Genomic DNA, 26,548 nt, shown 5'->3' with positions numbered 1-26,548 from the left:
ATGGCTACCAAGGAGTTCCTCTGCATCCTTCCCGACAAGCCCGATGCGCTTGCCCGGCGCTTGGAGGTCAGACCGTATGTGACCTAGTCCTTGGAACAGGTCTCTTATAAGAGGCTGAGTGTAGTTCCGGGCCGATTGCTGACTTGTCTCAGTACGCATCTCGAGAATGCCCAGGGCCACAAGAGCAACGGAAAGATTGCTGTCGGTGGTATGTATCCAAGCTTGACACGCCATCCCTCCTTCGGTGTTCGTCGCGATTCTCGTGCTCATGAATATGATAGGCGCCATGTTTGAGAAGGAACATCCCGTCGAGGGCCAAACCCCCGGTTTCAAGGGCAGCGTGATGATCTACACCGTCAAGGACGCCGAGGAAGCCTGGGAACTCATCAGAGGCGACGTCTATGCTAAGAACGACGTCTGGGACCTCGAGAAGGCTCAGGTCATTCCGGTAAGTTGCCGTCCTGCTCTTAGATTTAACTAAGGTACCCGCAAATAGGTGTGAAGCATCAAGCTGACATAGGATGTTCGATATAGTTCAAGTCGGCTATTCGCGAGTCTTTGTAAACTATCAATGTCTGAGTATGCTAGCAAATCTGTAGTTCACGATGTTGGACCCAACGTATTCGGCCACCTGAATACACAAAAAGCCAATATGGGTGCCTCCAGCGCCGTTTCTGTCACCAGCACAGCAGGCGTCTTCCTAGGTCGGTTGGTCAGGTCGATCAGGCTTGGTGGCGGAGTGGCTCAAGGTCAACAATCAACTACGCCCACAGCCTACTCGATGACAGGGTCAGCGAGAGTACCAGAGTTCTACCCCTAGCATGAGCACCAAGAGATGTAGCCCCACCGGGGAAGATGTCTTTCTTTCATTATGCCGAGAGCAATCCTCAAGTAGCGTATGATTGGGACAGAGACGAGATCATGGAAATAGATCACCAAAGAGCCGTTCGTTGCCATTGTCCTATCCCATTTGTCATTCAACTTTTGATTACCGTAAGTACGTTATTATCTTCTATCACCATCCCCATCAACAGATTGTATCAAGTCCTCCACATCCAACCTCTCCGCCAAATCCAGTAACGCCTGCGGAGAAAGACCGCCCATCCCGCTCGTATCAAAGATATCCCACCCAGCCTCCTCCATCTGGTCCAAGAATGACCCATGCTCGTGCCCGTGCCCATGATGATGTTGAGAATGGTGATGCGCCGCACTCGTCGGCGGCGGCGTCGGCGGCTCCTCGCCCACAGGCGTCAGCGCAGACATGATGTGCTCCAACTGACTCAGCTCCAGCTTTCTCAGCGGCGCCACGAGACTCCCCTTTGAAATCATCTTGTCTAGCACGCACTTGATATTCTCACACCACGAATCGTCGTGCAGGAGAGAAGGGCTGATGACCCGGATGAGGTAGAGGAGGAAGGCGGAGGAGAATGCGTCTTCAAGCTGGAAGGGCAGAAAGGCTTCGAGGAGGTCTTCGTCACCGAGCACGCGGAGGGTTCGGAGGACGGTTTGCGCCGAGTCGACGCAGGATTGGAGGAGGGATGCGACTGGTGGTGTTAGGGAGACTGTTTGTGGGTGTCGCGCGTGGCTGTCGGAGTGTTCGATGTGCATGTGGAGGGCGCACATGACCAGTGGTCTAGTTGTGAGGACGACGCACTTCTGGGATTAACGATGGCATTGGAAGAGTGCGTAGAGGTAAGGTACTTACGTGGTGATATGATAGGATGAGTCGCAGTGCCATTCTAGAAGCGCGGCTGACTGAGCCTTGGAAGTGAGTGTCGAGGAGTGCGGTAAGATCTCGTGATAACCTGGCCAGGTCTCGTAGGATAGATTGGGTATTGGGGACTAGTGAGCCATCAAACTCTTTGCCCACACCGTAAATAGCTAGTAACATCATGTCAGTAACCAAGAATTTCGGTGTACGTTGTCCTACGGCTGATGGAACTCACTTGTAAGAATACGAGCCATGAGCCGCGATAGCCGTACATGAAGGGTCATATTCAGTGCATCGAGGGAGTTGTCCATCTGTGAAGGGAGTTTCACAGTGATGTCTTCGTCCCGAATTGAGGTCGGCGCTCCCATCAAGGCCGAGAACTCTCTGTCTAGAGTGTATACCACCCAGAAGACAATGTTGCACCGTCTCGAGTACTCAATCCCGACAACCTCTTCAGGCATGTGTCTGTAGATGCCTTCAACAATGCCGATTCGTAATGCTTGTCCGATCTAGCATGTCATTAGTACACGACTCCTCGCAACCTCTACTAATGAGAAAGCCAGAGCAGAGAGGGATCCAGGGTCTTACATGTTGATACGCAGCCAGCCTCATATCCAAACACTGAAAATACAACGCAGCCAGAGCAAGCGCCTGGATAGCCGGAATCGCATCCGGATTCAGTCCTGATAGATCTGGCAGCAACGACATGGCCCTCGCAGCATATTGTACCCCCGGCGGTGCCGTATGTGAAGTACTATTCACAACAAATGCCTTGCCGAACGCCAGAACTAAGAGGTATTGTGCATACCACAGCCTCGCCGAGCTAGCCTTACCCGCGGGGTCCTCGTACAACTCATGGAGGTTCTTGAGAAAGGATGGCTCGTCAATTACGTAGAAGACGGCGCCAAGGTAGAACTTGACCGTGTTGAAGAGGAAGAGGGCGTAGTCAAGCGGCGGGAGGTTGGAGACATCGGGAGTCTCAGTGGCACCTAATGGCGTCCATTGCATCCTGAAGGCGCCCTCGTGAGGGAGATGCCATGGATCAGGGGCTGCTTCTGGTAGGCGTTTGCCCAGGAGGGCCAGAACTCGTCGGCAGAATGACCATGATGATGTTGGGCCCATGTACCCTGTGGAGGTGTGAGTTTTGGCTCAACTCACTCAGTACTAGGAGAAACAGCATGTGGCTTACAGTATCGTTCCCCGACCTTTGCAAAGGTGTAATCGTTGTCCACCAGCGGGTTTTGCCTGAACCCTGGACCAAAGTCGCCGTGATCCTCCTGATTCGAACGAGCATCTCCTACCTCAGTATCCGGCTCGGATGCCGGAGGGCCTATCGGTTGTGGGCTATCTACGACGTTGGCCGCGTCAATAAGACTTCTCTCGTCTGTGTGCACAAACCTGGCAACAAAAGACAAGCACAACTCACCATGGCTCGGGGTCTCCAACTGTCCGGCATTATCTTCACCCTGAGAAAGAGAAGTATGATGCGGCGTCGCATACGCATCCGCATCCGCATACCGACTCTGCACGTCCTCGACGTCGTCTCCGCGGCTCAGTGCCCTCGTCGAGCGGTCTGAGCCTGGATGCTCACTGTTCCGGTTCTGAAGTTCTCGGAGGTAACTGGAAAGTGGAGTCAGTTGTTGTTTCTCATCCCGACAACTGCCTGCACTGCACGCGCACGGGTTCCGACAACTCACCTTTCCGGCACCGATATCCTCTTATCCTCAACAGCAAAGATGCATCTATGCTTCTTTCGATCGCAACGCGTGCAAGGCTGAGAGCCGGAGCACTTGACCTTCATTACCCGACATCTTTCGCAACTTTTTGTTGCAAGTCTTAGAGTCAGCCTTCACTCTCTCCGAACATCGGAACGCCCGGGCCCGGGCGCTCCCTCAGCCCTTTCGCACAAGAAACGCACGCTTTTTGGCATTTTTTGGTCACTTTGTATTGTCCCTGGCTTAATTGCGGCATGACGGACGGTTCTCGTGGGGCCAATTCGATAATTTCATGTCTCTTGCCCTCTCTCGTTTGCTGGAATTTGGGTAGTCTTCGCCGTAACTTTGGGGCCCTTTGATATGTCGGAGCAGGGTTCCGATAAGTTTTATATGTGCGCGGCTTGACCTCTTTATTGGCACTGGCAAATTTGGGGCATACAGTCCGCTAGTGCGAGACCGCAGGTTGGCTTATCAGCCAGGTGTTGGGGTCGATGACTCGCCGTAGATAGCCGACACAGGAGGGTCTTTGCGGTCCTTGCGCCATTGTTATCTTTGGGATGCTTGTTCTTCTACCCCACAGCGTCTACGGATGTTCGTCCGTTCATTATCTCCGGAGGAGTCTACACATAAACTGATAATAACCCCCCCTAGTTAAGGTGAGAGTCCCGTGCACTTCACCCAAAAGTAACGGAAAAATACATACTCCAGGAACCCGAAGACTATCCATAACCCGAATCCTAGCTAATAACCCGAACCCTAGCCGATCCTAACCTCTAACCCTAGCCGATCCTAACCTCTAACCCTAACCATATTAGGCTAAAACCGTGCACGGTACTCTCACCTCAACTATTATTTTAACCGTATTAGGCTAGAGCCGTGCACGGTACTCTCACCTCAACTAGGGGGGGTCATTATCAACTTATCGGATCACTCCTCCGGAGGCACCGGAGTCGGTAAGGATGACGGAGAACGTAGCGTCTGCTGAGCTGCGCACTCTATCGCGGGGAAGATCGGCACGTGTGTGTCGGACGTCAAGGGATATGGAGAATTTGCCAGAAATCCGGGGTAGAACGATCACGAGACCATTTGACTTCGAGGGGTGGGCTTGCAAGGGAGAAGAGGCGTTGATGAAGTCATCAACCCAGCCCAAGCAGGAAGCAACCAGGTGAAGGCCAAACCTATTGGTATTTGCATCCCAATACACGAACAGATGAACATCGCGCTCTCATCTGGAAGCAGATTCTTATTGTATGGTGTATGCATCGGTATGAATCAGCATCCCAATAGAATCTGCAGATAGGGCCGCCGAAAGAACGAATGATGAGCCCTGCCTTTATCAGCGTTGTCGGCATGCAGTGAGCAGAGGAATCAAACCCCAGGAGTCTTCGCCGAAATGCCACCTTGGCATCGTGAGATAACCGTTGCGTAAGATCTTCAATGGCAAACAGCTAGGTCGTGTTTGAGAAGGAGGCTTGGAAAGTCACCGGTTCTGCCACGGGGTGGCCGAGTTGCGTAATGTCGGATGAGGTCTCCGACATTCCCCAACACACGCCAAGGTGGAGATCGGACTCACGTTCCGACTGTCTGTGAACCAATAGCGTCATTGTGTCTTATCACACCTCCAAGACGGCTTCTTGCCAGCACGTCGGGGTTTGAAACAAAGTGAACTCCGCGCTGTAGCCAGAATCTCTGTAATTAGAATTGAAGCAGACTTTGAAGCAATTGTGGTGACAATGAGATTTTCCTTGCTCGGGCGATTGATTACTCCAAGGTAAGTTAGTATTGATAGCAACGCGTATGGACCAAATGCTAAGTAAGCCGCCGCCTAGTAGACGGCGACTCACCCCGTGCATGTTACCCAGCGAGGGGTGGACAGCCCGAATGTCTTCAAGCAAATCAGATGACTCCAAAGGAGCTATTGTAGAGCGCCTCGGAAATTTCGAAGAGATACAATCCAAGCGCCCGGACTTTGACCACTCGAACGCCCCAATTGAGGTTACAAAATCCCCCAACCCAACGTGGTCTTACGGCCAGGGAGTCCGCACCCGGAACAGCAACTCCGCATCCCACAAGGAAATTGACCCATACGCATCAGATCGGTCAATGATCAATAACTACCGCCTTCTCGTTTCTGGAATCGCACCAAGGCCGGTTGGATTTCTCAGCACCTTGTCAAAGGATGGCAAGAAGAACCTTGCGCCTTTTAGCTATTTCCAAGTCATTGACCATGACCCACCCATGTTTATAGTCGGTTTCTCATCGAGACCCGGTGCTGTCAAAGACTCGTACCGGAATCTCAAGGAGACGGGCGAATGTGTCATTAACACGGTGTCGGAAGACATGATTGAGGCTGTCAACGCTACCTCCATCGATGCTCCGCATGGAGTCTCTGAGTGGGTTATCTCAGGGCTTCACGAGGGAGAGACTACAACGGTGCAGCCACCAAGAGTTCTGGAGTCAGTGTTTTCGATAGAGGCAAAAGTGGTAGACACCAAAGAATTCAGTGACCACGCGAAAGATGGAAAGAGTGTCGCCGGAATGGTTTTGCTTAAGGCGACGCGGTTTTGGGTCATGGAGGATACTGCTGATCCTGACTTCAGTCATATTGAGCTCGAAAAGTTACGTCCCGTGGGCCAGCTGGGAGGAAAGTCGTATGGACGTATCACGTCAACGTTTGAGGTGCCTCGCAGGAGATGGCAGGATGAAGAACCGAAAAGCGAATTTCTTCAGAAACTAGACAGATCCACCACTAAATAGGTATTTCCATTATTTAATAAAGGCATACAGATATTGACGTTATGGCCAAGGCAGATGGCGCCGCTGGTTTACAGTCTCCGGGCATTCGGTGTCGCGTGCATCAATTACGACAAATCTTTCAATATTATCAACTATGATCATCTCTGCCTGCCTACGTGTACCCCTTCTACCTAGACGACATTGACAATCACTAGCCCCAATCTATGAATGTGGAAAATCCTTTAGCTTGGCTAGGCTTATGGCGTGTGAATGATCGGTGGCTTGGAAACCCTATACTGCGATTTTACCTATCTGATTGGACGTCAGTCGAAGAAGTCTTACGATGGTAGGGATTTGTTGGCCAATCAAGTGATTTGGGGCTGGCGGTGCTGTTACATTTGACGCTGACCAGAGCCTTGATGGGTGGTAAGATGAGGCTCTTAAAGCGCAATACCACTAATAAGTACAGCCAGCTCAACGCTGTCCAAACCTGACGCCCCTTTCCCTCTCACTATCTTTGTTTGTCAAACGCCAGGATTTACCAAGATGACCTCTGAAGTTACCTCAACAACTTCTATCATCGCAGAAGATGCGTGGAAGTCCCTCGTCGAGCGCAGTATCAACGAATGGAATTCGCCAAGTGGAAACATGCATGACTTCGCGATGGGATTTCTGCAGAATTACACAAGCCTAGACGATTTTCTACGCAGTCCACGGGAACTCCCGCTCTTTTGGTTCTTTCAAAGGAGAGAAGCCTTTCTTTCGCAACAGACATTCACGAAATGGAACAGAGATCGGCTTGAGGACTATGTTCTTCTTCCTGCCCTCAACAACTTCGTCATGCGATCAGAGTGTTTCTTCGTCAGTCACTTTTGGACCACGAGCAACGACCCGGATCCTGATGGCTCTTGTCTGCGTCTTCATCAGAAAGAGCTCGGGGTTCAGGGTTGGTCGCACATCTGGGTCGATTGGACCTGTCTGCCTCAGTACCCCCGGACCGAGAGCGAAGAGGAATACTTCCTGCGAGGGCTGGAAACAATGCCTGGAATCATTCGCAATTGCGGTTTCTCGTGGTTCTATCCCGGGTTTGAGCCGCGCCTTTGGATCTTGTATGAAATTGCAGAGTATACCCTGACCTGTGATGGGGGTATCGAGGAGTTTGAGGATAATCAGGAGTTTGTGAAGCACATTCAAGAAATGCAGGAAACTAGCGTTCCATCGGTGTTGCGCAAGTACGGATACAGGTGTAGCGACGAGCGAGACAAAGACTACTTGACGTCGTGTTTGGAGATTCTCGTTTACTTGATACGGTTCGGCATAGACATGGGCGAGGTCAGAAGACTAATGTCTAACGTCTTGTGGTTTTCTTTCACTCCAGATATAATGTACCAGAGTCACCTTGGACTTGTGCAAATTTGGAGGTTCGAAGGGGCGCTGGAATTTCAAGGCCAACGTTACGAGTTTACACCATTCCCCAAATGGGTAAGTTGTTCCCTGGTATCATCAAGTTAATCATCATCACTAATGAGCTTCTCACAGGGAGAGGGCAAATACTCCGCCAATGCAAAGCGGTTGGGAGATATGGAACCTTCCAGCTAGGTTTGCACGTGTAATAGTAGAGAAATGGAAGACTGGTGAAATGGAGGCAAGGGTGCGTGGTTCGGAAATATGAAGACATCGAACGGCCGAAGGTATGGAATTGAGCATGTGAACTTCTTGTAGTTTCTCCGTTTTTTTGAGCGTCTATTGTTGGGATATCTCTAAATCAAGTCATGATGAATCGCTGAAAACAAAAAGTACAAGGTCATGTCGGTTCAACCAAAGACCCGGCGTCTCAGCTCGCTCTTCAATGAGCCAAGCATGTGAGCGCTCTCCGCGACAGCTCCCTTATTCTCGACCGCCCTTCTGTGCAGGTATCCCATGCACTCTGAAACCGAACCCCACGGGAGATACTTGAACGGCTTGGGGATAGCATCTCTCTTCAACCCAGAGTCTGCCACACAGGTATCGTAGTTGTCCAGCAACTCACAGCTCAATTCATCCGCCATACCAAACAGCTGACCGCACTCAAGCTCAGTCGTTGCTTGGCCGTCTAGGATTCTGCGGCGGTGGGTAGAGATCGCTGTCGCAGAGCTGGCGGCGTTGTGGGTAGCGAGAAAGAGCGCGCTAGCTGGGAACTGGCACTCCTTGGCGTCTTGAGGGAGTCTCTGGCTGATGAACATGTCGGCGATGTCGTCAAAGTTCTTATCGGTATCTTCCTTGGTGTCGTGGATCAGGGATCGGACTTCGTTCTCGATGTATGCGCCGCGGACCAACTTGACTCCCAAGCTCCAGCCCTCCTTCGCGGCCAGGGAAATGTGACGCTCGGAATTAGCCTTGGAGCCCTTGAGATAGCCCTGAATAGTGTTGTAGATCAAAGGCTTGCTCTGGCGGTTGTGCTTTCTCATGAGGTCGATAGTCCACTCGTCCAATTGGGGTTGAAGGGCTTGTTGCTCGGCATCGATCCAAAGACGAGATCCTTGCTTGTTGGTTTCCTCGCAGAGTTCGTCCAAAGCCTTGCTCAAAACTTCCGGGATGGGTGCTTTCGCCTTCAGTGCATCTACAGAGATGGGACCAGCGCCAGTAATCCTGATGTTGTTAATGGAGAAATACGTGGAGGTATTCCAGGGCAACTTACTTGACAGCCAGGAAATCGCCCGGCGCCATCATACGGAGAGTTTCGAGGTTTCCCTTCTTCCATTGGTCGACCATCTGGTAAACCTCTGGTGCATACTCTCCAGCTTTCGCTTCCGCCGCGGCCGCTTTCTTATCCAGAACGATTTCCTTTGCGTAGTTGAGAATGACACCCTGGTATCCCATCCGCTTCACTTCAGAAACAGTCTTTGAAACCTGAGGAATGTTCTCTCCAGCACAGAAATGGTCGTAGATAGTCCATCTCAATAGTCGGTTCAGCAATGGGTTCTTATCGGGGTTGAAAAGTGCGAGTTTTGTGTTAGCGATAAAGTGCAGTAGAGGTAGTGCTGGCTTCATGAGAAGTGGCGTTGACATAAATTGTGTGAGGAATAGTGACCGGACCAGGGCCTTTGTTGAAAGTCTAGATAAGGGTGATTTCTTCGGGGTCGGCGTGAATGTCCGCGGTGCTGTTGGAGATAAGGTCTGTGTCTTGGCCGACGTGGTGCTGACATATCTCGCCGCTCCCTTCAGTCGAAGGGATCTGCAGAAAGGCATCGGCGCCTGCCTGCACGCAACGAGTCTTGCGTTCATCGTGATAGTTAGATAGGTAGACTTCGATATTTGGCTAAGACGAGACTTGACACACGTAGAGATGGTGGGAGGGTGCCTGGGTACTTCTATTTATCGATCACGAACGGCTACGGCCGGCATAAACTCTGAATCACGACCGAGCCATGGCATCGTGGGAGGTATGTCTCCGAGCTAGCCACCCCCCGCCATCGGCGTTCCGATGGTGTGTCTTTGCGCACGCCCCGGAGAAGAGTAATGGTCTGCGTGTGGTATTTGCGGCTCTTCTCCATCACGGAGCACGGCGGAGCCGCCTTTGCACTGGACCCTCACTTCGCAGGTGGATAAGACAAGCCCGCCACCGACGCAAAATCAAGACATCATTGGGCCTCGATGAGATCGAAATCTAACAAAAGCCCGTTATCGGAATGCTTTGAGTTTAGATCCATGAGATAAGAATGACCAAGTGACCAAAGTCGGGTGCTTAGACAATGAGGGGCGACCCCGGATGTAGCAGGTGTCGGTGCGTACGTCCCGACATGTCGGATCCAAAAAGTCGGAAGGGCTTATCTCGTCGGAAGCTCGTCCCGACAACACACTAACACGCTTGATCTGCCGTAGATCATCGACTCTATTCCACACACAAGACCCCCATCCTTGGCAGTACATTTTCTTGTTCTCTTTGTGATACATCCTCTGCAATAGTTCGAGGAAACATAAATGTCATCTAAAGTTGTGGGGGCAAGCTCTCAAGTGCGTGGGCGTACGACGATGTGTCTATGCCCGTTTCCTTCAATGCAAAGGGCTTTGTCTCTTGCCTGTGCGCCATGCAATAGGTCAACCCATCATCTCCATGGTCTTATCAGAAGCAGAGTATCTCGTGGACCTGTATCCAATATGTTGAAGACGGGTTTGACTCTATCTTTGTTAGAGGCGCACGTGCCGCGCCCATGTTGCCAACTCATGCACGACTGAGATATACTTCAAAAGCGGATTGGGCTTTAAGACCATTGAGCCAATGCAATTCAATTCACGGTTCCGCTAGAGACCTTTAATATGGAAGGTTGTATGGAGTAATTGGCCACGAAGTGGATCAGTGCTCTTAAGGAATGTGTGCAATAACTGTGTGAACCTTACTACCTTACACTACATTTTCCACCATTTTGAGAGTTCAACCTTAAGAAGCAATTGTGAGCCGTACTGCATTCAAGGCAGGGCAGGGCATAAGTCGCCTTTGGAAGTCGCCTCATCGGTAGCCAAGACTTGCAGTATTTTCTTGCCACTGTATTGAATGAGAACATCCTTTCAGTGCCTACCCTCATTGCTAATCACCCTCAGATCAAAGACAGGAAAGTCTCCACAACCCCGGCCTTGCTGCTTTTATGTAATACATAGGAGAACCAGCATCTATACATCATACAAGTTATCCAGGCCCCTACAGCTTTGAGTGAATGAACAAATTCAATCATCTCGTCAGATTGGACGACAGGTCTGTCAAACCTGTTTTCCTCGCTTGAAGCAGCACACAGTTGCAAGAAACTCCAGCTCTGCATAGCGATGTCATGTCGACTCGAGTATCCTGAAACCCTTGAGTCCAGAACATCGATTGGCAATCAACCAATAATTTCAATGACCGTTTAAGCCCTCGGCGAAACGCAGCGTCAGTCTTTGAAGCATTGATGGAAGATAATGTTGATGAGAGGGAATGATTCGGCCTCGCCAAAAGATTCTCTTTAAAAAGCCTTGGCTTGTGACAAACTAGACATAATTGACGCTGATACACGGAATTGAACTTTTCCTATCACGAGCATGCTTCAGCCCATGCTTCATCTTGGATCGAGCGACGTTCGAATTGACATTCAAGTCTCCTTGATGTTCTCAACCTCCCAAACCGCGCCCTTACACTGCGGCTCCCTGAACCGGCCTTCTTCGCCGGCTGAACAGTGGTACAAGAAGCCGTACCCGTTACAGTTGACCAAGACTGTCGAATCGACCTTTCCAGCGCGAAGTACAAGCTGACTTTGCTTGTGGACGACGGATGTGCCAGAGTCTCCGCAGAAGTAGACGTTGTTTGCGTTGAGGTTGCAGTTTGAGATTCGCTTGTACCCGTTGTATTTGCCGTTAAAGGTTCCTTCTCCGCAACTTGCGAGGGTTTGGCCCGAAAGCAGGGCTACGGCCATGATAGAGATGGCCGAGAATTGCATCGTAGCTGTCTTTGATTGAGTTTGAGAATTTTTTTCCGTCTTGAAGTATGGAAATGGTAACGTATGAGGCGTAGGTTCCTTGTTCTTACTTAGGGAGTTGTGATATCGCTTGGCGTTTATAGTAGCATTTGACGTTGCTTCAAAGAACTAGCTAGTATTTATATATCAACTCTATACACCGTACAGCTTCTAGCACAAATTCAGTAACCGTAGTTGGCGGAAGTTTCGGCTAGGTGCACCTCCTGAGACAATTCCGTGGGTTCAGAATGACCAGTATGAAGGTTTGATCAGAAATTAGTCTATGAACTAGACTGAACTCTCTATGATTACCTTACTGTGGAGCTCTGGCGATGCTTTTGCTGGACGCTCTCCTCTACACATCACTGGAGATGGCTTTGCCGCCGAGTCAGGTAAGCAGCGCACTGAGCGGGCTTGAGTGGGAGTCCGAGATTGAATATCGGGAGTGATGCGGTTTCCGAAAGGCCTGAGAACTTTGGTTCAAGGAGCTTGAGTCATAAAGCGATCTATGCGTTGTTGGCAATTTCGCCTGCGAGAGATGAAAAGTCAAAATACCAATCATGCGACTCGATGCTTCCAATTGAACGAGAAAGTCGACTTTCAATGAGGAACTGTTATGGCCAGAATAGCAAACGCAAGTGAAATGATGTGAGAGAAAGATGAATTTTTTGGTTGAAGCAGTCCAAGTTGATACATCACATCAACTATACCAAACTTCACAAGTTCGCGATGCCGGGGAGAATCAAGGGCTCTTCTTAGGACCTCTGTGGAATGACTCGAGTCCCTAGCTGATTCATCTCTAATAAAGTTTCAAAACCTGGCGCCTTCCTTCAACTTGCACCTCACTCATGTTTGCGACCAAAGTTGGGTAAGAAGGACCAAGTGAACAACAAGAATGCCAGCGCCCCGAGCAGTATCGGCGATAAGACTTGCACACCGTGGCGCTGAGCCTGAGCTCCGATTACAAATGGCAGGATAGCAGCGCCACTACCTCCAAGACCGATGGCGAAACCGATAGCACTGACGTGTAAGTGCCTCGGTAGTAGCTTCGTGATGGCTATCATCATGGTGGGGAACAGGGGTCCGAGGAAGAACCCCTGGAGTGATACGGTGATCGCGGAAACAAAGAATTGGGGAATAAGCCAGAACAAAAGCTGCAAACAAACGGCAGCGCCGAGGTATAGCTATCAAGGTTTCGACGTGGTTAGTTGATTCAGAGTGACATAGTTACGCGAGATTTGAACATAACTTGGGTCGGGTTATCAAACGTACCATGACTGCGAGCTTCTCGCCCACTCGAGGGGTCACGAGACCTAAGGCAACTCGACCCAGAGCCAGCCCAGCCCAGAAACCAGTGGCTGTCATACCGCTGGCAAATTCTTCTCCGTGGCGAACCTGCAACATGAATGTGACGATCCAACCGCCAAGAGACACCTCCAGTCCGACATAACCAAGGGCGAATATTGCGCATAGCCAAGTAACCCGGGCCGAAGGGAGTTTGAACAATGTCTCGTGGACAATTGACTCTCGCGGCTCTGGACCCTTGGGATTCTCTTCACAGTATGCAACCCCAGTAGCGGACCAGAAGGCAGAGGGAGTCAGAACGAGCTCCACCATAGCCAGACCAGCCTTGTTGCGGAATGACTCTGTTAGCAAAACCTTGAAAGACGTTCGTTGTGGAAACTTGACTCTCACCATGAAGTAGTAAAACGTGTGCCATGGAAGCTGAGCCTTGCTTATAATTACAGTTGCCGTCATTGGACTGAGGACAGCGCCGACACCATAACAAGCATGCATCAGACTGATGACATGGCTAGAGTCCGCCAGACTCCCGACCCAAGAGTTCCAGGCAGCGTCACCGATGCCATTGCCCAAGCCAGCCAACATGTAAATAAAAACTAACGCTGGATACGGTGGATGTAGTGAGATGGCAATGTACGATGCTAGGTGGCAGAAAGAGCAGATAATTGCGATGCCTCTTTGTCCAACACTCTCATGTAGACTGTTGTTCAAAATGGCGGAGAGCGTGTGGCCTATGAAAGGCGCAAGGAAGATCAGAGACGTGAAGGAGTACGGTAAGTCGTAATATTTTCCCAGCTTCGCATCACGGTCTTGTCAGATGGTATCGGTAGAATAAGTCTTGGACATAGCTTACATGAGGAATAATTGCCTGGTCGCACATGAAGCCTACGTTAGTAACCATGATCACGACATTGTCCTGTTTATTGTACCAACTTACACCATATGAGGCATCATTTGCTCCCATGACCAATAAACTCCAAAAGACAGCCAAGGTTCGGATAACATTCGAACGTGAGCTTTTCCATGTCTGCAAGGCTACGATTGCATCATCGGGTGGGAAAGCCGATCCAGTGCGTTCATGATGGACGAATTCTGACGGATGGCTAGACTCACCCGGATACCCGGGGTATGAATGGGGCGAGAATGTTTCGCCATTTGGTGTGCCATGCTCTCTGTTGGTAGGTAGGAAAGGAAGCTGCCGTAACTCGATGCGTTGAACGTGGGTAGTCGGCGCCATCTGGTAAAATGGAAGCTTTAAGCTTGGCCTGGAGGTCTGTGCCTCAACGTGATAAGTCGGAGCCCTTTAGTGAAAATGGACATGAGGTTTTTTGCGAGTTGGGGAGACTACACTCAGGAATAGTGCAGGATTTCCAGTAGCATGAGAGCTGGTCTGTCGTTGTCAGCCTCTTCCAAGCAGGTGTGGCTGGAAATGAGTGGTCCCTTCTGTCGGAGTTCCCAGAGAAGAAATGCGGCTATCAGGCATACTACTTCATGACATGGGCCACACACTCAGTACATATACTCACACAAGCTCTTTCCGAACTAGCAGCACTGTAATTGACCCCTTGTGACATTAGATAACGTCATTACATGTATACACAAGCAAGAAATCAAACGATGAGTATTCGAAGAAGGATTTGTAATCTCCCCAAAACTCTACTCGGCCATGATCATTACGAGTGTTCAAGAGGATTTGGCAGTGGCTCCGGCCACCCTCTAGTACTCAAACAGCTACGAATACTTCTTGGATACTCTGGCAAGTGTCTCGCCGTGCTTCTTGACACAAATTCATAGCCAAGAACCAAGCTAGTAGGTGTACATGTGTCTTCTATGTGGATCAAATGCTGAGCTCGGGAAACTGTGGAGCGCTAAGCCTCAGGGGCCTGGACATGTAGTTAGGACCCCTTCCCGAATTAGGAAGTACTCCCCGCCGGAGAGGAATTTGACTGCCTGGGTACTTGTATAGACATGTGCTTCGGGTCATGTAGTAGGGGCTCTTACAGTATGGAAGCATAACTTACAACTGCTTTGTGTGCACTCTGCTATTTCCCTTTTGTTTCCAAGAGAACTATTGTAATTGGTCGAGTTTCAATGATCGAAGCAATCTAAGCAACATCCTTCGACCATATTCTCATCAAGAGGATAGTATAAAATTGAACATTGCAGTTGAGTGTTTACGGCTAAGGACTAGATCCATATTTGGTTGAGAATATCTACACATGCAAGGATTTCGACAAGTCATTTAAGACTTTGTCCTGCAAATGTGCGCCGTAGACAGGCGGTACGTCCAGCCCGCTGAGTGATGCCACATCTTCGTTGATTTTCGGACTCGTTGACCGAACGAACTTGTTATTCGCATCAATTGGCATCTGAGGTGATGCAAAGAGTACGACAGGCAGCGATGCACGGTACTGAGCTTTGTTAACAAAGTCAGGATTCTCGTGCGCCATCAGGCACTTACCTTATTTGCAAAAGGACTAATGTCTGAATCCTGAACAGTGACCTCGATCGAAAGAAGGTGGGTCATGCTGATATCGTGGGATTCCATATCTGGAGAACATCGTTTCGGCTCTGCAGGAAGAGGAAGGCTCTGCGTCGTCTTGTAAAAGCGTTGCTCCAAATTCTCGTGGTTGTTCATTGGCGTCTCCCACTCGGCAACATCCCTATCGCCAACAAAGGTTGTTTGCTGGCTTTTACCAGCCTTCACCTTGTGTGACTCCCAAAGTTGGCATTTTGCTTGAGAGATCCTTGTTCCTGCTTTCAGCGGCGCAAAGCGCATTTCGAGAGGAATAGCTGTGCCCAGGGCAATGGCGCGATGGCCGATGGAGATCGAATACCGCAACTTTTCTCCCCATATACCTTCGACCGTCACAGGATCCATCAACTCGAATGCGGAATTTGAAAGCGTCCTATTTATTCGTATCGTTTTGTATGCCTGAGGCGTTGCAGAAGAGGTGTTGCTTCGAATCGTCGTTGCCGTCAGTTGGTAGGTGATGCTGCACCGACTACACCCTTGAAAAGTTTCTGGTGTATCACCGTGTATAGAAAGTTTGAATGGCCACTCATGAGTAGTGGTATTAGAGGAACATGGGGGGAGGTCTCTATGACCATGGTCGATGAGGAAGGGAGGCCATTCGTACTCGAAGACGCGGACTGTGGTTGAGCCTTCGCTCGATTTTGATCCTATGTCATGGTCTCTAAAGACAAAATCATCAGCCTCATGTCGTGTACTAAGTCTGAATACGCTACCTACCTGCGACGCAAGAAGCCGTCTAAACGTAGCCGGACGCCGACTGCAGGCTGTGTTGAAGGTAGACAAAGACTAAGAACTCCTCGAAGAGCTTGCTCATTTGCTTCATCTGCTGTCCCTCTTAAGAACACGTAATCTCGATCCATCCTGATATCCAGGAAAGCCAATCAGCCAAATGACCTCGATATACTTATGCGGAAGACGCAAAACGAGCTTGCTTACAGAATTTTGAGGGACGCATCTTGGCTTCCAACGCCCGTTAGCCGTGACAAAAATGAAAGCATGGAAACTGATGTCTAGCTTCCGTTTCGGACTGTTGTGATCATCAATAGAAAGCAGAAATTTCGGCTCGATTTCTCTCCGATAATAATCGAAGGAGCAGGATACCCAGCCAGCAAAGGTGCGTGTCGCCTCATGATGCTCTTCAGCAGTATAGACCGAATCGTGATGGCACTCCGTCAGCAATGAGCGGAATTGATTTCCGTCGGAAGTGAGGTTAATCCAACGTCCTCAGCCTCGAAACACAGCGAGTAGGTACTCAGCCAGGCAATACACCGAGATATGTTTTTGCTTTCAGCGAGTACCTTGTATTTTGCTGTAAGGCAAAGCCAAGCGGGGGAGTTTTTCCAAGTCAAGATCGAAAGAGGGTGGCAGCACTGGATAATCCCTGCGCAGAACAAGGTACATGATTGCGGCCGATCCCCAAAGAGGTAATAGAGCCCACCGGCAAGCTAGGGATATGACTTTGCTAAGGTCCCTCGGGCCACAAGCTTCACATGTTCTTTGGCCCAAAATGCATCATGCCATGGCTGGAATAAGGTCAACTGTTGAGACGGAATACATTTGCCGCCAGTTTCCATTGAGTAATCAGGTCATCAGCTGGCAGCAAGAACCTTTCAATGCTCCTTTGACAGGATCTAGGGCCGCATCACATCTGCGTCTTCGAAATAACAAACAAGTGGAGTTATTGCGGAGGTAGCGGAGTTTTCCGCTTGCCGGGTCAGCACCCGATCAACCGGCCTTGCCCCGTTCGGATCCCCGAATCCGGTTGATCCTCGGGAAAGTCACGATGCTGACCTGCCTCAAGATTTTTGGTGTTTGTGTGACTCTAGACGGAAAATTGATTCCTTTGACAAATCATGCCGTATGACTAACCGCTGGCTGGCTGGTCTGATATGCCGACACATCAAATACGGCGATCACATCCCTCATTGGCGTTGGGACTAGGTATCTCGGGAGCTCGGCTAACAATTTCTAGCTCTCACCTAGTGAGACAATCATGCTACGCTGTCGGGGTTAGCTGCATTTCGACGTCACATGCTGTGACAATCTTCCCCCTCAGCGTGGACCTGGGACTGGAATCTGCTGCCGGTGGGAATTCATCTCCCTTCACCTCTTTCCGTCGTGTCGTCGCTGTGTTGATGATACCTTCTGTCGACTGCCAGCGTGCTTTCCTTGAAAGCGTAGCGCATCCCGACCGTACGCCGAAGCAGACAATACTTAAGTTGATTATCCGCTGCGTCTATTGTTGCCATGAACTATCTCGAGTGATACTTGACCCGGAGCTGTTATCGTCGCATCATTGATCCCAACGGCACCATCCCTTATTGGGCCACCCCGATCCAGCAGTCGTCCAACTAAGCTTTGTCCTCTCCCTACCTAAGCCACCAACACGTCTCGATAAGACGACGCCGGATCCCATGGCATCAACTTCACTTTTATCTGCGTCTATCATCACCAATATGGCAGCCCTTCCAGCGTACGGGAACTATCATCACGTTCAGCTGGCGGAGGTTTTTGACTGTGCCCTCGATCAGAGGCTGGGCCGTCACCTTGCACCCACGCCAGCCCATCTCACGCGCGTCGTCTACGTACCGAACCACAAAGACATCACTACTCATTTGCCTCTCTACGATTACAATGAAAATTACGACAAGGCTGTAAAGCAAGAGCCTATCGGCAGCAGCAAGTACAAACTTGGCCTGGCAATGATGAGGCGACCGTTGGGAGATGGAACCGATGCGCAAGTTCGTTATCTGGTCAACTTCCAGAAGGGCCTTGAGGGCGTCGCTGCAACGGTGGAGAGGAGAGTGCCGAGCCATGATGGTGAGATCGTTAGCTTGTGAGTTTCTTTAAGCGTCATCCTACCCAGTGAGTAAGAAAATACGGTTATTAACAATTTCGCAAGGCATATACCTGCTGATGACAATGGAATCTTTCGCGTTGCACCGCACAGCATGGAGCAAGACCTGCAGCTAGCAGTCACCAGCTCGTTCCCCGTCCCAGACACAAAGATGCACGCAGCCGCAAACCCCGTGCGACACCCATGGTTCACGATTTCTCAGACATCGCGAGACGGGAGCATAACTGTTCCCTCGAATTTGGAGTGGCAAGCGCGCCCAACAGAAGATGGGCCTCTGCGCTATACTCTGGTCGACACTGAAGCAGAGTTGAGCGGCGGGGAGCCAGCGATTCATGCCATCTACCACCACGTCGGTATCGGCTTCGCTCTGCCCAACGATTATAGCGAGGGCATTTTGCTACTTTCGGAGGATCTTAACGGAGAGGCGGAGGCGCTGGCGATTGCCACCTTGCTCGGTGTCCTTCGGCAGACAAGGTCGATCAATCAGCCTCCTCCCAGGCCGAGAAAGAAGTCTTTGGTGAAGCGAGTTCTGGGCAAAATTTGAGCCTTTTGGGGAACAGGACAGACTTCGTGTCTTTGGGAGATATGGACTTGCGTGATCGATTCTGGAAACTTACCGGTCTAGTGCGTATTGGGCGTGGAAATTGAGGAAGATGGTGAGCGGCAGATACCCAGGGAATTTGTATTTTTGCTTCAGTCTCTTATTGTATAGCTACTGTCAATTGGAGAAGGAATGCATATCAGGTCATCCAGACTGAAAAGCTCCGTGGGCCTCGTCCCACCCATTGTGGAAATCGTTAGTGCCTGTCTCGGTTTTCTTGCCATCTGCTCTCAGAGCCTGCGTCTTTTGAACGCGAATTCAAGACAGATATCGGTAAACTCAGCACAAGTTTCTATTTAGTTTGCATTGACTTGATTTCAATCCTTTGACACCGTTCGGCACTTATGTTGATAGAAACTTGATGTACGCCTGAAGTCTTTACGACACTACAAGCATCTTAATGTCACCAAGCCCCAGGAAGGTTAAGCATGCATGTATTTCTGCACTTCGGAAAACTTAAGTACGCAAGGCAACAAAAACGTGGTTGCGGGCGTTAATTTTAGAATCGGTTCCTTAAATTCTGTACCGCTAAGCTCCGACGTACTTACACGTATCTTACAACAGCAGTGACCAAGTTGGAAGTATGCCTTGTCTTGGCATAGTCCGAACTTCAAGGTTCTTTGTAGGCGCATGACTAGTTAGGCCGGACTTCGGCCGTGGTCGGTGGATAGGCACCACATGATACATGTACCTAGGACGATTCTGTACTATCAAGTCATCCGCAAGCCGGGCCTCTACAGCCGTGTTTCCAGTGAACTGGCATTATATACTATTTGGTCCAAGAGGCGTGTCAACGATTATGCTTGCGGTCTTATAAGAACACACATGCATCACTGTTAGGTGATATTCTTCTTCATGTTCAAATGACAATAGTAACATCCTTTTCAATCAGACTTCATCACCTCACTCCGTCCATCGAACACCCATAAGCACACTCTTGAGAGTCGTGGACTTACACGCAGTATCATGAAGCCCGAAAACTGTCTTACTGAACCGATGCCAGTGCGTTTGATCACACTCAACATCCGCTACGCCATCAAAAAGACGCTTTTGCCAAATGAGCAGCCATGGGAAGTCCGGTGCCCGAAGTTGACGTCTCAACTAAGATTCCACACTGCCGGCCTCACAAATGCCTTCATATGCATCCAAGAGGCGCAGAACCAACAACTCCACGACTTAGAAGCGGAATTGGGCCCACGATGGGCCAGCATCGGTTGTGGTCGTGCTGATGGGGTGTCTGATGGAGAATTTTCGCCCGTGTTCTACCGAATTGATCACTGGACTGCAGAGCGAAGTGAGACGTACTGGCTCAGTCCCACACCAGAGAAGCCTTCAAACGCATGGGGTGCAACCATCAATCGCATTTTCACCGTTGGCTTGTTCAAGCACAAGACCTCCGACGCTAGGATCGTTGTGATGAGCACGCACCTCGATCACAAGAGCCATGAAGCCAGGCGCGAGAGTGCCAAATTGCTTCTTAAGATTGCTGAAGAATGGCTCAAGAATGTACTAGAAAGCTCTGGGAAGGATGTGCCGGTTTTTCTAGGCGGGGACTTCAACAGCGGGCCGAAGGACGAGCCGCATCAGATTTTGACAGCCCAGCCTGGAGGCATGAGAGATATCTCGGACTTGGTCCCGGCTTATCAGCACTACGGGAATAAGATCACCCACACGACCTTTGGGGAGGCGGAGTCGACTACGATTGACTATCTTTTTGTACTGAACCACAAGCACATCCGCTTTTGCAATTTCGCCGTTCTCTCAAACCGCTTCGATGACGGTGTTTATTACTCGGATCATCGCCCTGTGGTAGCCGACATGGAGATTCTGCGCTCGAAGGGCTAGTAAAAGCTTTTTTCACATCTACGTGTACCTAATCAATGGAGTCTTCCGACCTTTTGCTCTGTATTGGATCTGCCTAAGTAACTCTCAATATTCTTCGTCGCATAATAAAAGGATAAACCAAATGATGAAAACCTAGGCTCGCATCTCTATCAAACAAAAAACGACTTTGCTGAACTGCCAATTCCCCGCTTGAGGCCCGCGGCCACCGAGGGTGGATCCAGAAGGCTAACGTCGAATCCTCCTTCGGATGACGTTACCTACTGGCAAGGCATGAGAGTCTGGACAGAACGCAACCCCTATTTGTGCTATCGTCGGCCAACGCTTCTCCATTGTGTGAAGATCTTGCGGAAGTCATAGCTCGCATACGCCTAGTGGCAGCGTCGAAACTATCACGTCGGAGCTGATTCGCTGGCTGCATGAGAAAATGAAATACTGTAGGGGGCAGCGAGAACGTGGACTACGCGTACATCGCCATACATGACGACACCTAGGTTCAATGGTTTCCCTAAGCGATTGGTTTGAACGTCAAATGCCTGCAGTAAGGTAGTAATGAGAGAATGTATTCTAGCATACCTATGCACCCCAGCAGCAGATCGAAATTGGAAAGACCTAATTGCGGCATTTGTGATACGCAATAGCTTCTCTTGCTTGCCATCGAGAAGTCAAAGCAACCAAACCGGTATCCGCTCCAGGAGTGCGCGGAGACCGCTTGCGTTGTGAAATTGAACATAAACTCAATGAAGAAAACGTGTTTGAAGTTTCACTTGGAATGTTAACCAAGCATTCTCCATCATACACCAAATTATTCCATCTTTCGGCTATCACAATGATCCTGCTGATTCTGTTTCCGTTGATCCTGGGACAAGTGGCTTTGCAAACTCTTGCAGCCGTTGTTGGACAAGCAAGCAGTTTCAATGTCACGACTGAAGTGGCCTAGAACTATGGTTGTGGCGAAGCTTGCCAGGAAGCAATCCAGACTGGCAACGAGGGCGATCTAGAGATTTTTGGAACCAACTTCGACTTTGACTTTTACGAAACCGCTGCCAACTTCACAGGCTCTAGGCCCGGCGATGTCCTCAAGATTCAACCTGTCATCTCTGCCAACATCACCGTGCCCGCCGGTGTTGCCGTCTACAAGATTCAATACACCAGCGCCGACATCAACGGCTCCCCTGTACCCGTCACTGGCTTCGTCACATTTCCATTTGCTAGGACACAGCAGCCCTTTAACCTGATCGCCTACGCACATGGAACCAGCGGTGTCTTCCGTGGCTGTGCTCCTTCGAAGTCACCCAGATTGTAGAATTACCAAAGCTGGTCACCGATCCTTATTGCAGGATACGCGGTTGTTGCTACCGACTATGCTGGCCTGGGAAATAACTACACGGCTCACAAATACGTAGCTAGCGCAGCCAATGCCAATGACACATATTGATCCGTTGTAGCTGCTCGTACAGCCTTCCCCGACATTCTTTCGCACGATTTGGCTTCGATTGGACATTCTCAGGGCGGCGGTGCGGTGTGGAAGCTGTCAGAGCACAAGCTCGTCCAAGATTCAGCCAGTGGATATCTGGGAGGTGTTACCGTGGCGCCTGTTACCAAGGTCTACGACGCGCTGGTTGCCATCGAATCGCTTCGCAATCTTACTCAGACCGGAGGAGACGATCACGACTTTCTGGCTTTGGGCGTCATTCCATCTGCTGTAGTTGGCATCAGGGCAACGTTCCCTGATTACGAAGCCCCCATCATTTCGGCCAAACTGAAAAACAGAATCGAGCTCGCAAAGATCGCACAGCTATGCGACGCCGCTATCTCGAGTCTCACAGTTGACCTTCGCTTCGACGCTCTTTCCAATCGCACTGCCACATCCGACACGCGCCTTAAAGAGTTCCAAGAGTTGAACGCCCCAGCTCAAGGCGGCCGCGCCTCAAAGCCGCTGCTTTTGGTTTTGGGTGAGGATGATACCATCGTCTCAGAGGAGTCCGGTACCGCCTCGTTCGACGAGACCTGCGTCTACGGAAACCCTGTTCATATGAGCATCTACCCCGGCTTAGACCACTCTGCTGTCTTGACGGCAGCAACACCTGAGTGGCTTGCGTTCTTCCAGGACCGATTTGCCGGGAAACCTTTTGGAGGGTGCTCTACCTTATTCAGAACTATAGCATTGGCTATATTTATGGAGCCGCAAGTGTACATAATGTCGCCTCCAACAAAATGGTTACTAAACACCAAAAGAATAATAATGTCTCTGGTGATAAACTAAGCGACAAAACATAGATACATTAGAAGTGCTCATGAAGGTCGAATAATCAATATAAATCCCTTCGTCACACGTGATTTCATCTGCTTATTCTGAATGTTATCTCCAGAGTCATCCTTCTCCTGCTATTCTGTAAGTCTTAGCACATAGGACGAGCGGAGTCCACCTTCATCGGCGGCAAGAGTCCGAGTTCTCCCAACTCTTGGAACGTCTCAAAGAGACTCTCAGTCGTGTCAACGAATCCAGTCCACCCGAGCCGTTTCGCCTTGTTCATACAAGGGCTTCCAGCCCGAAGGTACGCATACTCAGACATGGAGAAAGCCTCGGGGTCCGCGAATGGGTCATTCGTAATCTTGCCTCCAGACTCCTTCATGATCTCGCGCCAAGCAACAGCATTCTCCTCCTCCTTTGCCCAGTCGGCAAGAGTGAAACGCGTCTTGGAAGAGAAAGGAGGGCCGTAGCCGAGGGGCGCCTTCTTCCCCGACTTTCCAGATATCTTCGTCTCAAGGCCAGACTCGTCGTCCGGTGGCGGCACCACCTTCTCAACACCGAACCAGCGAGCCAGCTCAGGGAAGAAGCGCTCCCACACCAGCGGGCCTCCGTCCTGGGCGTTGAAGTTCTCGTTGGCGCAGTCTTTGTTCAGGGCTGCCCACTCGGTCAGGTAGCCTGTCATTCGTGCCGAGCCGTGGTAGGTCTCATACTGCCACGCCTCCCAGTCTCCTCCAAAAACGAGAGGCTCACCCTTGCGTGCTTGCACAGCAGCGTAGATGCCGAACAGGTAGAACATGTTCATTCCCGCTTGTGACGAGCTTCCGATGATAGCGCAGGGCATGATGATGTTCCATGCTGTGCCATACTTTTGGCAGAAGGCTCTGAGCAAGTCCTCCTGTGGGTAGTAGAAGTTGGGCTGCAGGTGTCTTGGCTGGGGGTCAGACTCGAGAAGGGGGGTGCGTCCGCGACCAATGTGCACACCATGGCTCTTGCCGCCGGTCTGGAGAATGAAACGAGTTGGCTTGATGTCCGCCAACTCCAACGCCTCGAGGAAGTTCTTGAGGAGGGCAACGTTGCTTTCCACAAGACCATCGACATCAGTCCAGAGCTTATGGATGTAGGAGTAGTAGAAGATGTGATCAGCTCGCACGCCAGCCTCTTTCATGCTCTTGGCAATCGAAGCAGGCTCATCGAGAAAGTCACAAGTAACAATCTCGATTCTGGAACGAGCATCGGCAGACAAGAGGTTCATCATCTCTTCCGGGGGAGGACGGCGAGAGAGACAGAAGATGGTCTTCCACCGCTTAGGGCTATCCAAGAGAGCCCGCATCGTGTTGAAACCGGAGATACCATTGGCACCGGTAATGATGGCAGTGAGACCTTCAACGGACTCGTCAAAGGTTGGAAGATTTCTGTAGATGCCAATTTGGCGGAGGGCTGAGAACGAGGGGCTCATGATGAAGACTTGTTGGCTGGGATGTAAGTGATGATTGTCAATGAAGATGAGAAAAGAAGATGCTTCAAGAGTGTGCTGAGACAACACATGAATGCGAGTTCTCACCCATCTTTAAGTAGCAAATCCTTTCCTCTCCCTATCTGTCTCTACTCAACTAAGATCGACTCTATCAGTCTCATCTTTGCCTATCTCTGGTCTGTTTCTCTTTCCCGTATCAGGCCCCAGCATTGACACGGTGCGTCATATTGTTCACCCACACAAGGGGTTCTCACATTTCTCGGCGGCTTTCCGTCATAGACTAGGGAATATGCACGCCGTCACAGTGCGAAAAACTTCCGGATCGGACCCGGCCTCATATAATCGGGCTTGAGGCGAAATTGACCGATGTGGGACCCCTTGGACGCGGCCATAAATGGTCCACAGATGTCCGTTTCGGGCCAGTTGGAGCGCGGCCAAAAGTGCAATTTTGGCGCCGGGCCAAGCGTCGACGCCATTCACGGCCCTCACAGTGCTATAGGACAATTATGTGGGGCGGCCCCTTTTCCATCCAGTCTTTGCTTGTCTTTTGAATGGGAATGTCTGACCGAGTTGCTTTTTCCCGCTGGGGGTTACGCGGATTGCTGACCTGGCCCGAAGTCCGTCTTGGGTTTCCGACTCATCAAACGCATGTGGTGTAACAGTGGAAGGGTTTTCATCCAGATTCAGGTAGAGTGGTGGTAGTGAAGTCGTCTCATTTGGTAAAGGGTGGTTACATTCCGTGTGAGCCGCCTCTTATCTCATCCTTCCGTGTTGATCTCCCGAGTTACGAGTAGTCAATTGTGATAGCAGATGCGCCGATATTGAACGGAGTTAAAGATAGTCATTTGAGGAGGTGATACGATAGTCTACTACATACAAATTTACCATACTCTCCTTGGCCTCTCCCATTCATTGACGCAGGAGCACTCGGTAATCACAAAGGGCTTTGTCGTCTCCGTTGCCTCGACAGACAGGGCACTTCTAAGCGCGGGCGATAGGCTGAGAGTGTAACTCAAACTTCAGCTCATTCGGCATTCGAGCATCTAGACTGGCCTGCGCCAGCTCCCATAATGCATCACGTGGTCTCAACCCCAGAGACCTGTGATGTGGTAAGTGTGGGTGTCCACAGCAAAGACATCCTGATTCACACAGATGCGCATCAAACAGAACACGCCATTGGATCCAAGACCCCAGTAGCCGACCAGGTCCTTGACAACTTCTTCATCGCTTGCGTTGAAGGGGTGCTGAAGATCCCACTTGTCCAATAGCTGCATGAGAATCTTGGCCTCCTTGCTCTGCATCCCGTCGGGTCGCAGCGCCTCCACTAACCTCTCCATACTGCCCTCCACAATGTTCTCACAGTTGGACAGGGACCCGTACACATCTCCTTCATGTTCTTCATGACACGCTTGGCATTGTTCCACCTGATCGCCCGGCTGAGGGCAGCTATCACCAAAGCATCCATCACATATGGGCACTCTTGAGCTGAAACATCTGGATCTGCAGAGAGTTCCCGAATCACATCTCCATGAAGCCCTTCCGGGGTAATTATATAATCGACCTGACATTCGTCATGGGTCGGTTGGAGGAAGTTGGGGTATGGAGATGACTGGGCATGTTGAAACCAGGCGGCACACCTTTTTATCTCGTTCTTCTTCTTCTTAGACTTTGGCGCGTTCTTATCAGTGACTTTCTTTGTGATTGATGAAGATTTCCGACGCGTCTTGCGCTTGATATTGGCTTCCAACTCGTCGGAAAGTGTGCAATCGGAGTCTTTGTGCGTTATCTTGGACGATATAGAGCTGGGGGTTCCTGTCTGGGTAGCTGATCGCGTGCGTGTTGTTGTTGGGATTAACAGTGATGCCCTGTTTATGGGACTGGTGTTAAAACTTGTTCTGGTCTAGGCGGGTCTCAGGAGAAGGTATGATCGTGCGAGACAGACCCCTACGCGCATCTGCGTGATATGACTGGGAAACAGTTCCATATTTGCTGATCTTCTCATGCTAGGTCAGGTCTCCAACATGTCTCATTCATAAGTTCTCACGGACAATTTAATAA

General features: G+C 50.4%; 13 protein-coding genes across 13 annotated transcripts; 6 read left to right on the top strand and 7 right to left on the bottom strand.

Moving 5' to 3' along the window:
- Positions 1-564, top strand: CABS01_11625 (uncharacterized protein; the record flags this gene model as incomplete). Its single annotated transcript, XM_060544980.1, has 4 exons — positions 1-74; positions 153-208; positions 282-448; positions 535-564. The coding sequence occupies 4 exons, from the start codon at positions 1-3 to the stop codon at positions 562-564; spliced, it is 327 nt and encodes a 108-aa protein (XP_060397395.1).
- Positions 565-1,005: 441 nt separating this feature from the next.
- On the bottom strand, positions 1,006-3,512 carry CABS01_11624 (fungal specific transcription factor domain-containing protein; the record flags this gene model as incomplete). Its single annotated transcript, XM_060544979.1, has 6 exons — positions 1,006-1,653; positions 1,706-1,881; positions 1,947-2,220; positions 2,300-2,838; positions 2,901-3,331; positions 3,409-3,512. 6 exons carry the CDS (start codon positions 3,510-3,512, stop codon positions 1,006-1,008), a joined length of 2,172 nt encoding a protein of 723 aa, XP_060397394.1.
- A 1,795-nt stretch (positions 3,513-5,307) lies between these two features.
- CABS01_11623 (uncharacterized protein) lies at positions 5,308-6,183 on the top strand (the record flags this gene model as incomplete). Its single annotated transcript, XM_060544978.1, has 1 exon — positions 5,308-6,183. The coding sequence occupies one exon, from the start codon at positions 5,308-5,310 to the stop codon at positions 6,181-6,183; it is 876 nt and encodes a 291-aa protein (XP_060397393.1).
- A 525-nt stretch (positions 6,184-6,708) lies between these two features.
- CABS01_11622 (uncharacterized protein) lies at positions 6,709-7,761 on the top strand (the record flags this gene model as incomplete). Its single annotated transcript, XM_060544977.1, has 2 exons — positions 6,709-7,644; positions 7,702-7,761. The coding sequence occupies 2 exons, from the start codon at positions 6,709-6,711 to the stop codon at positions 7,759-7,761; spliced, it is 996 nt and encodes a 331-aa protein (XP_060397392.1).
- Positions 7,762-7,976: 215 nt separating this feature from the next.
- On the bottom strand, positions 7,977-9,390 carry CABS01_11621 (proline dehydrogenase; the record flags this gene model as incomplete). Its single annotated transcript, XM_060544976.1, has 2 exons — positions 7,977-8,790; positions 8,840-9,390. 2 exons carry the CDS (start codon positions 9,388-9,390, stop codon positions 7,977-7,979), a joined length of 1,365 nt encoding a protein of 454 aa, XP_060397391.1.
- Positions 9,391-11,261: 1,871 nt separating this feature from the next.
- CABS01_11620 (uncharacterized protein) lies at positions 11,262-11,606 on the bottom strand (the record flags this gene model as incomplete). Its single annotated transcript, XM_060544975.1, has 1 exon — positions 11,262-11,606. The coding sequence occupies one exon, from the start codon at positions 11,604-11,606 to the stop codon at positions 11,262-11,264; it is 345 nt and encodes a 114-aa protein (XP_060397390.1).
- Positions 11,607-12,466: 860 nt separating this feature from the next.
- On the bottom strand, positions 12,467-13,511 carry CABS01_11619 (uncharacterized protein; the record flags this gene model as incomplete). The annotated part of the gene is made up of 2 exons (XM_060544974.1): positions 12,467-12,808; positions 12,897-13,511. 2 exons carry the CDS (start codon positions 13,509-13,511, stop codon positions 12,467-12,469), a joined length of 957 nt encoding a protein of 318 aa, XP_060397389.1.
- Positions 13,512-15,139: 1,628 nt separating this feature from the next.
- Positions 15,140-15,705, bottom strand: CABS01_11618 (uncharacterized protein; the record flags this gene model as incomplete). Its single annotated transcript, XM_060544973.1, has 2 exons — positions 15,140-15,337; positions 15,388-15,705. The coding sequence occupies 2 exons, from the start codon at positions 15,703-15,705 to the stop codon at positions 15,140-15,142; spliced, it is 516 nt and encodes a 171-aa protein (XP_060397388.1).
- Positions 15,706-17,918: 2,213 nt separating this feature from the next.
- On the top strand, positions 17,919-18,863 carry CABS01_11617 (uncharacterized protein; the record flags this gene model as incomplete). The annotated part of the gene is made up of 2 exons (XM_060544972.1): positions 17,919-18,298; positions 18,365-18,863. The coding sequence occupies 2 exons, from the start codon at positions 17,919-17,921 to the stop codon at positions 18,861-18,863; spliced, it is 879 nt and encodes a 292-aa protein (XP_060397387.1).
- A 1,053-nt stretch (positions 18,864-19,916) lies between these two features.
- CABS01_11616 (endonuclease/Exonuclease/phosphatase) lies at positions 19,917-20,765 on the top strand (the record flags this gene model as incomplete). The annotated part of the gene is made up of 1 exon (XM_060544971.1): positions 19,917-20,765. The coding sequence occupies one exon, from the start codon at positions 19,917-19,919 to the stop codon at positions 20,763-20,765; it is 849 nt and encodes a 282-aa protein (XP_060397386.1).
- Positions 20,766-21,502: 737 nt separating this feature from the next.
- Positions 21,503-23,028, top strand: CABS01_11615 (uncharacterized protein; the record flags this gene model as incomplete). The annotated part of the gene is made up of 3 exons (XM_060544970.1): positions 21,503-21,536; positions 21,722-22,033; positions 22,223-23,028. The coding sequence occupies 3 exons, from the start codon at positions 21,503-21,505 to the stop codon at positions 23,026-23,028; spliced, it is 1,152 nt and encodes a 383-aa protein (XP_060397385.1).
- A 136-nt stretch (positions 23,029-23,164) lies between these two features.
- CABS01_11614 (NAD dependent epimerase/dehydratase) lies at positions 23,165-24,472 on the bottom strand (the record flags this gene model as incomplete). Its single annotated transcript, XM_060544969.1, has 1 exon — positions 23,165-24,472. One exon carries the CDS (start codon positions 24,470-24,472, stop codon positions 23,165-23,167), a length of 1,308 nt encoding a protein of 435 aa, XP_060397384.1.
- A 1,103-nt stretch (positions 24,473-25,575) lies between these two features.
- Positions 25,576-25,827, bottom strand: CABS01_11613 (base excision DNA repair protein; the record flags this gene model as incomplete). The annotated part of the gene is made up of 1 exon (XM_060544968.1): positions 25,576-25,827. The coding sequence occupies one exon, from the start codon at positions 25,825-25,827 to the stop codon at positions 25,576-25,578; it is 252 nt and encodes an 83-aa protein (XP_060397383.1).
- Positions 25,828-26,548: the final 721 nt, after the last annotated feature.

Source organism: Colletotrichum abscissum (assembly GCF_030869225.1).
Source record: "Colletotrichum abscissum strain IMI 504890 chromosome Unknown Scaffold_32.1, whole genome shotgun sequence".
Taxonomy (NCBI): domain Eukaryota; kingdom Fungi; phylum Ascomycota; class Sordariomycetes; order Glomerellales; family Glomerellaceae; genus Colletotrichum; species Colletotrichum abscissum.
The sequence above is the reverse complement of the archived record's forward strand: the minus strand, read 5'-3'. Positions and strand labels throughout refer to the sequence as shown.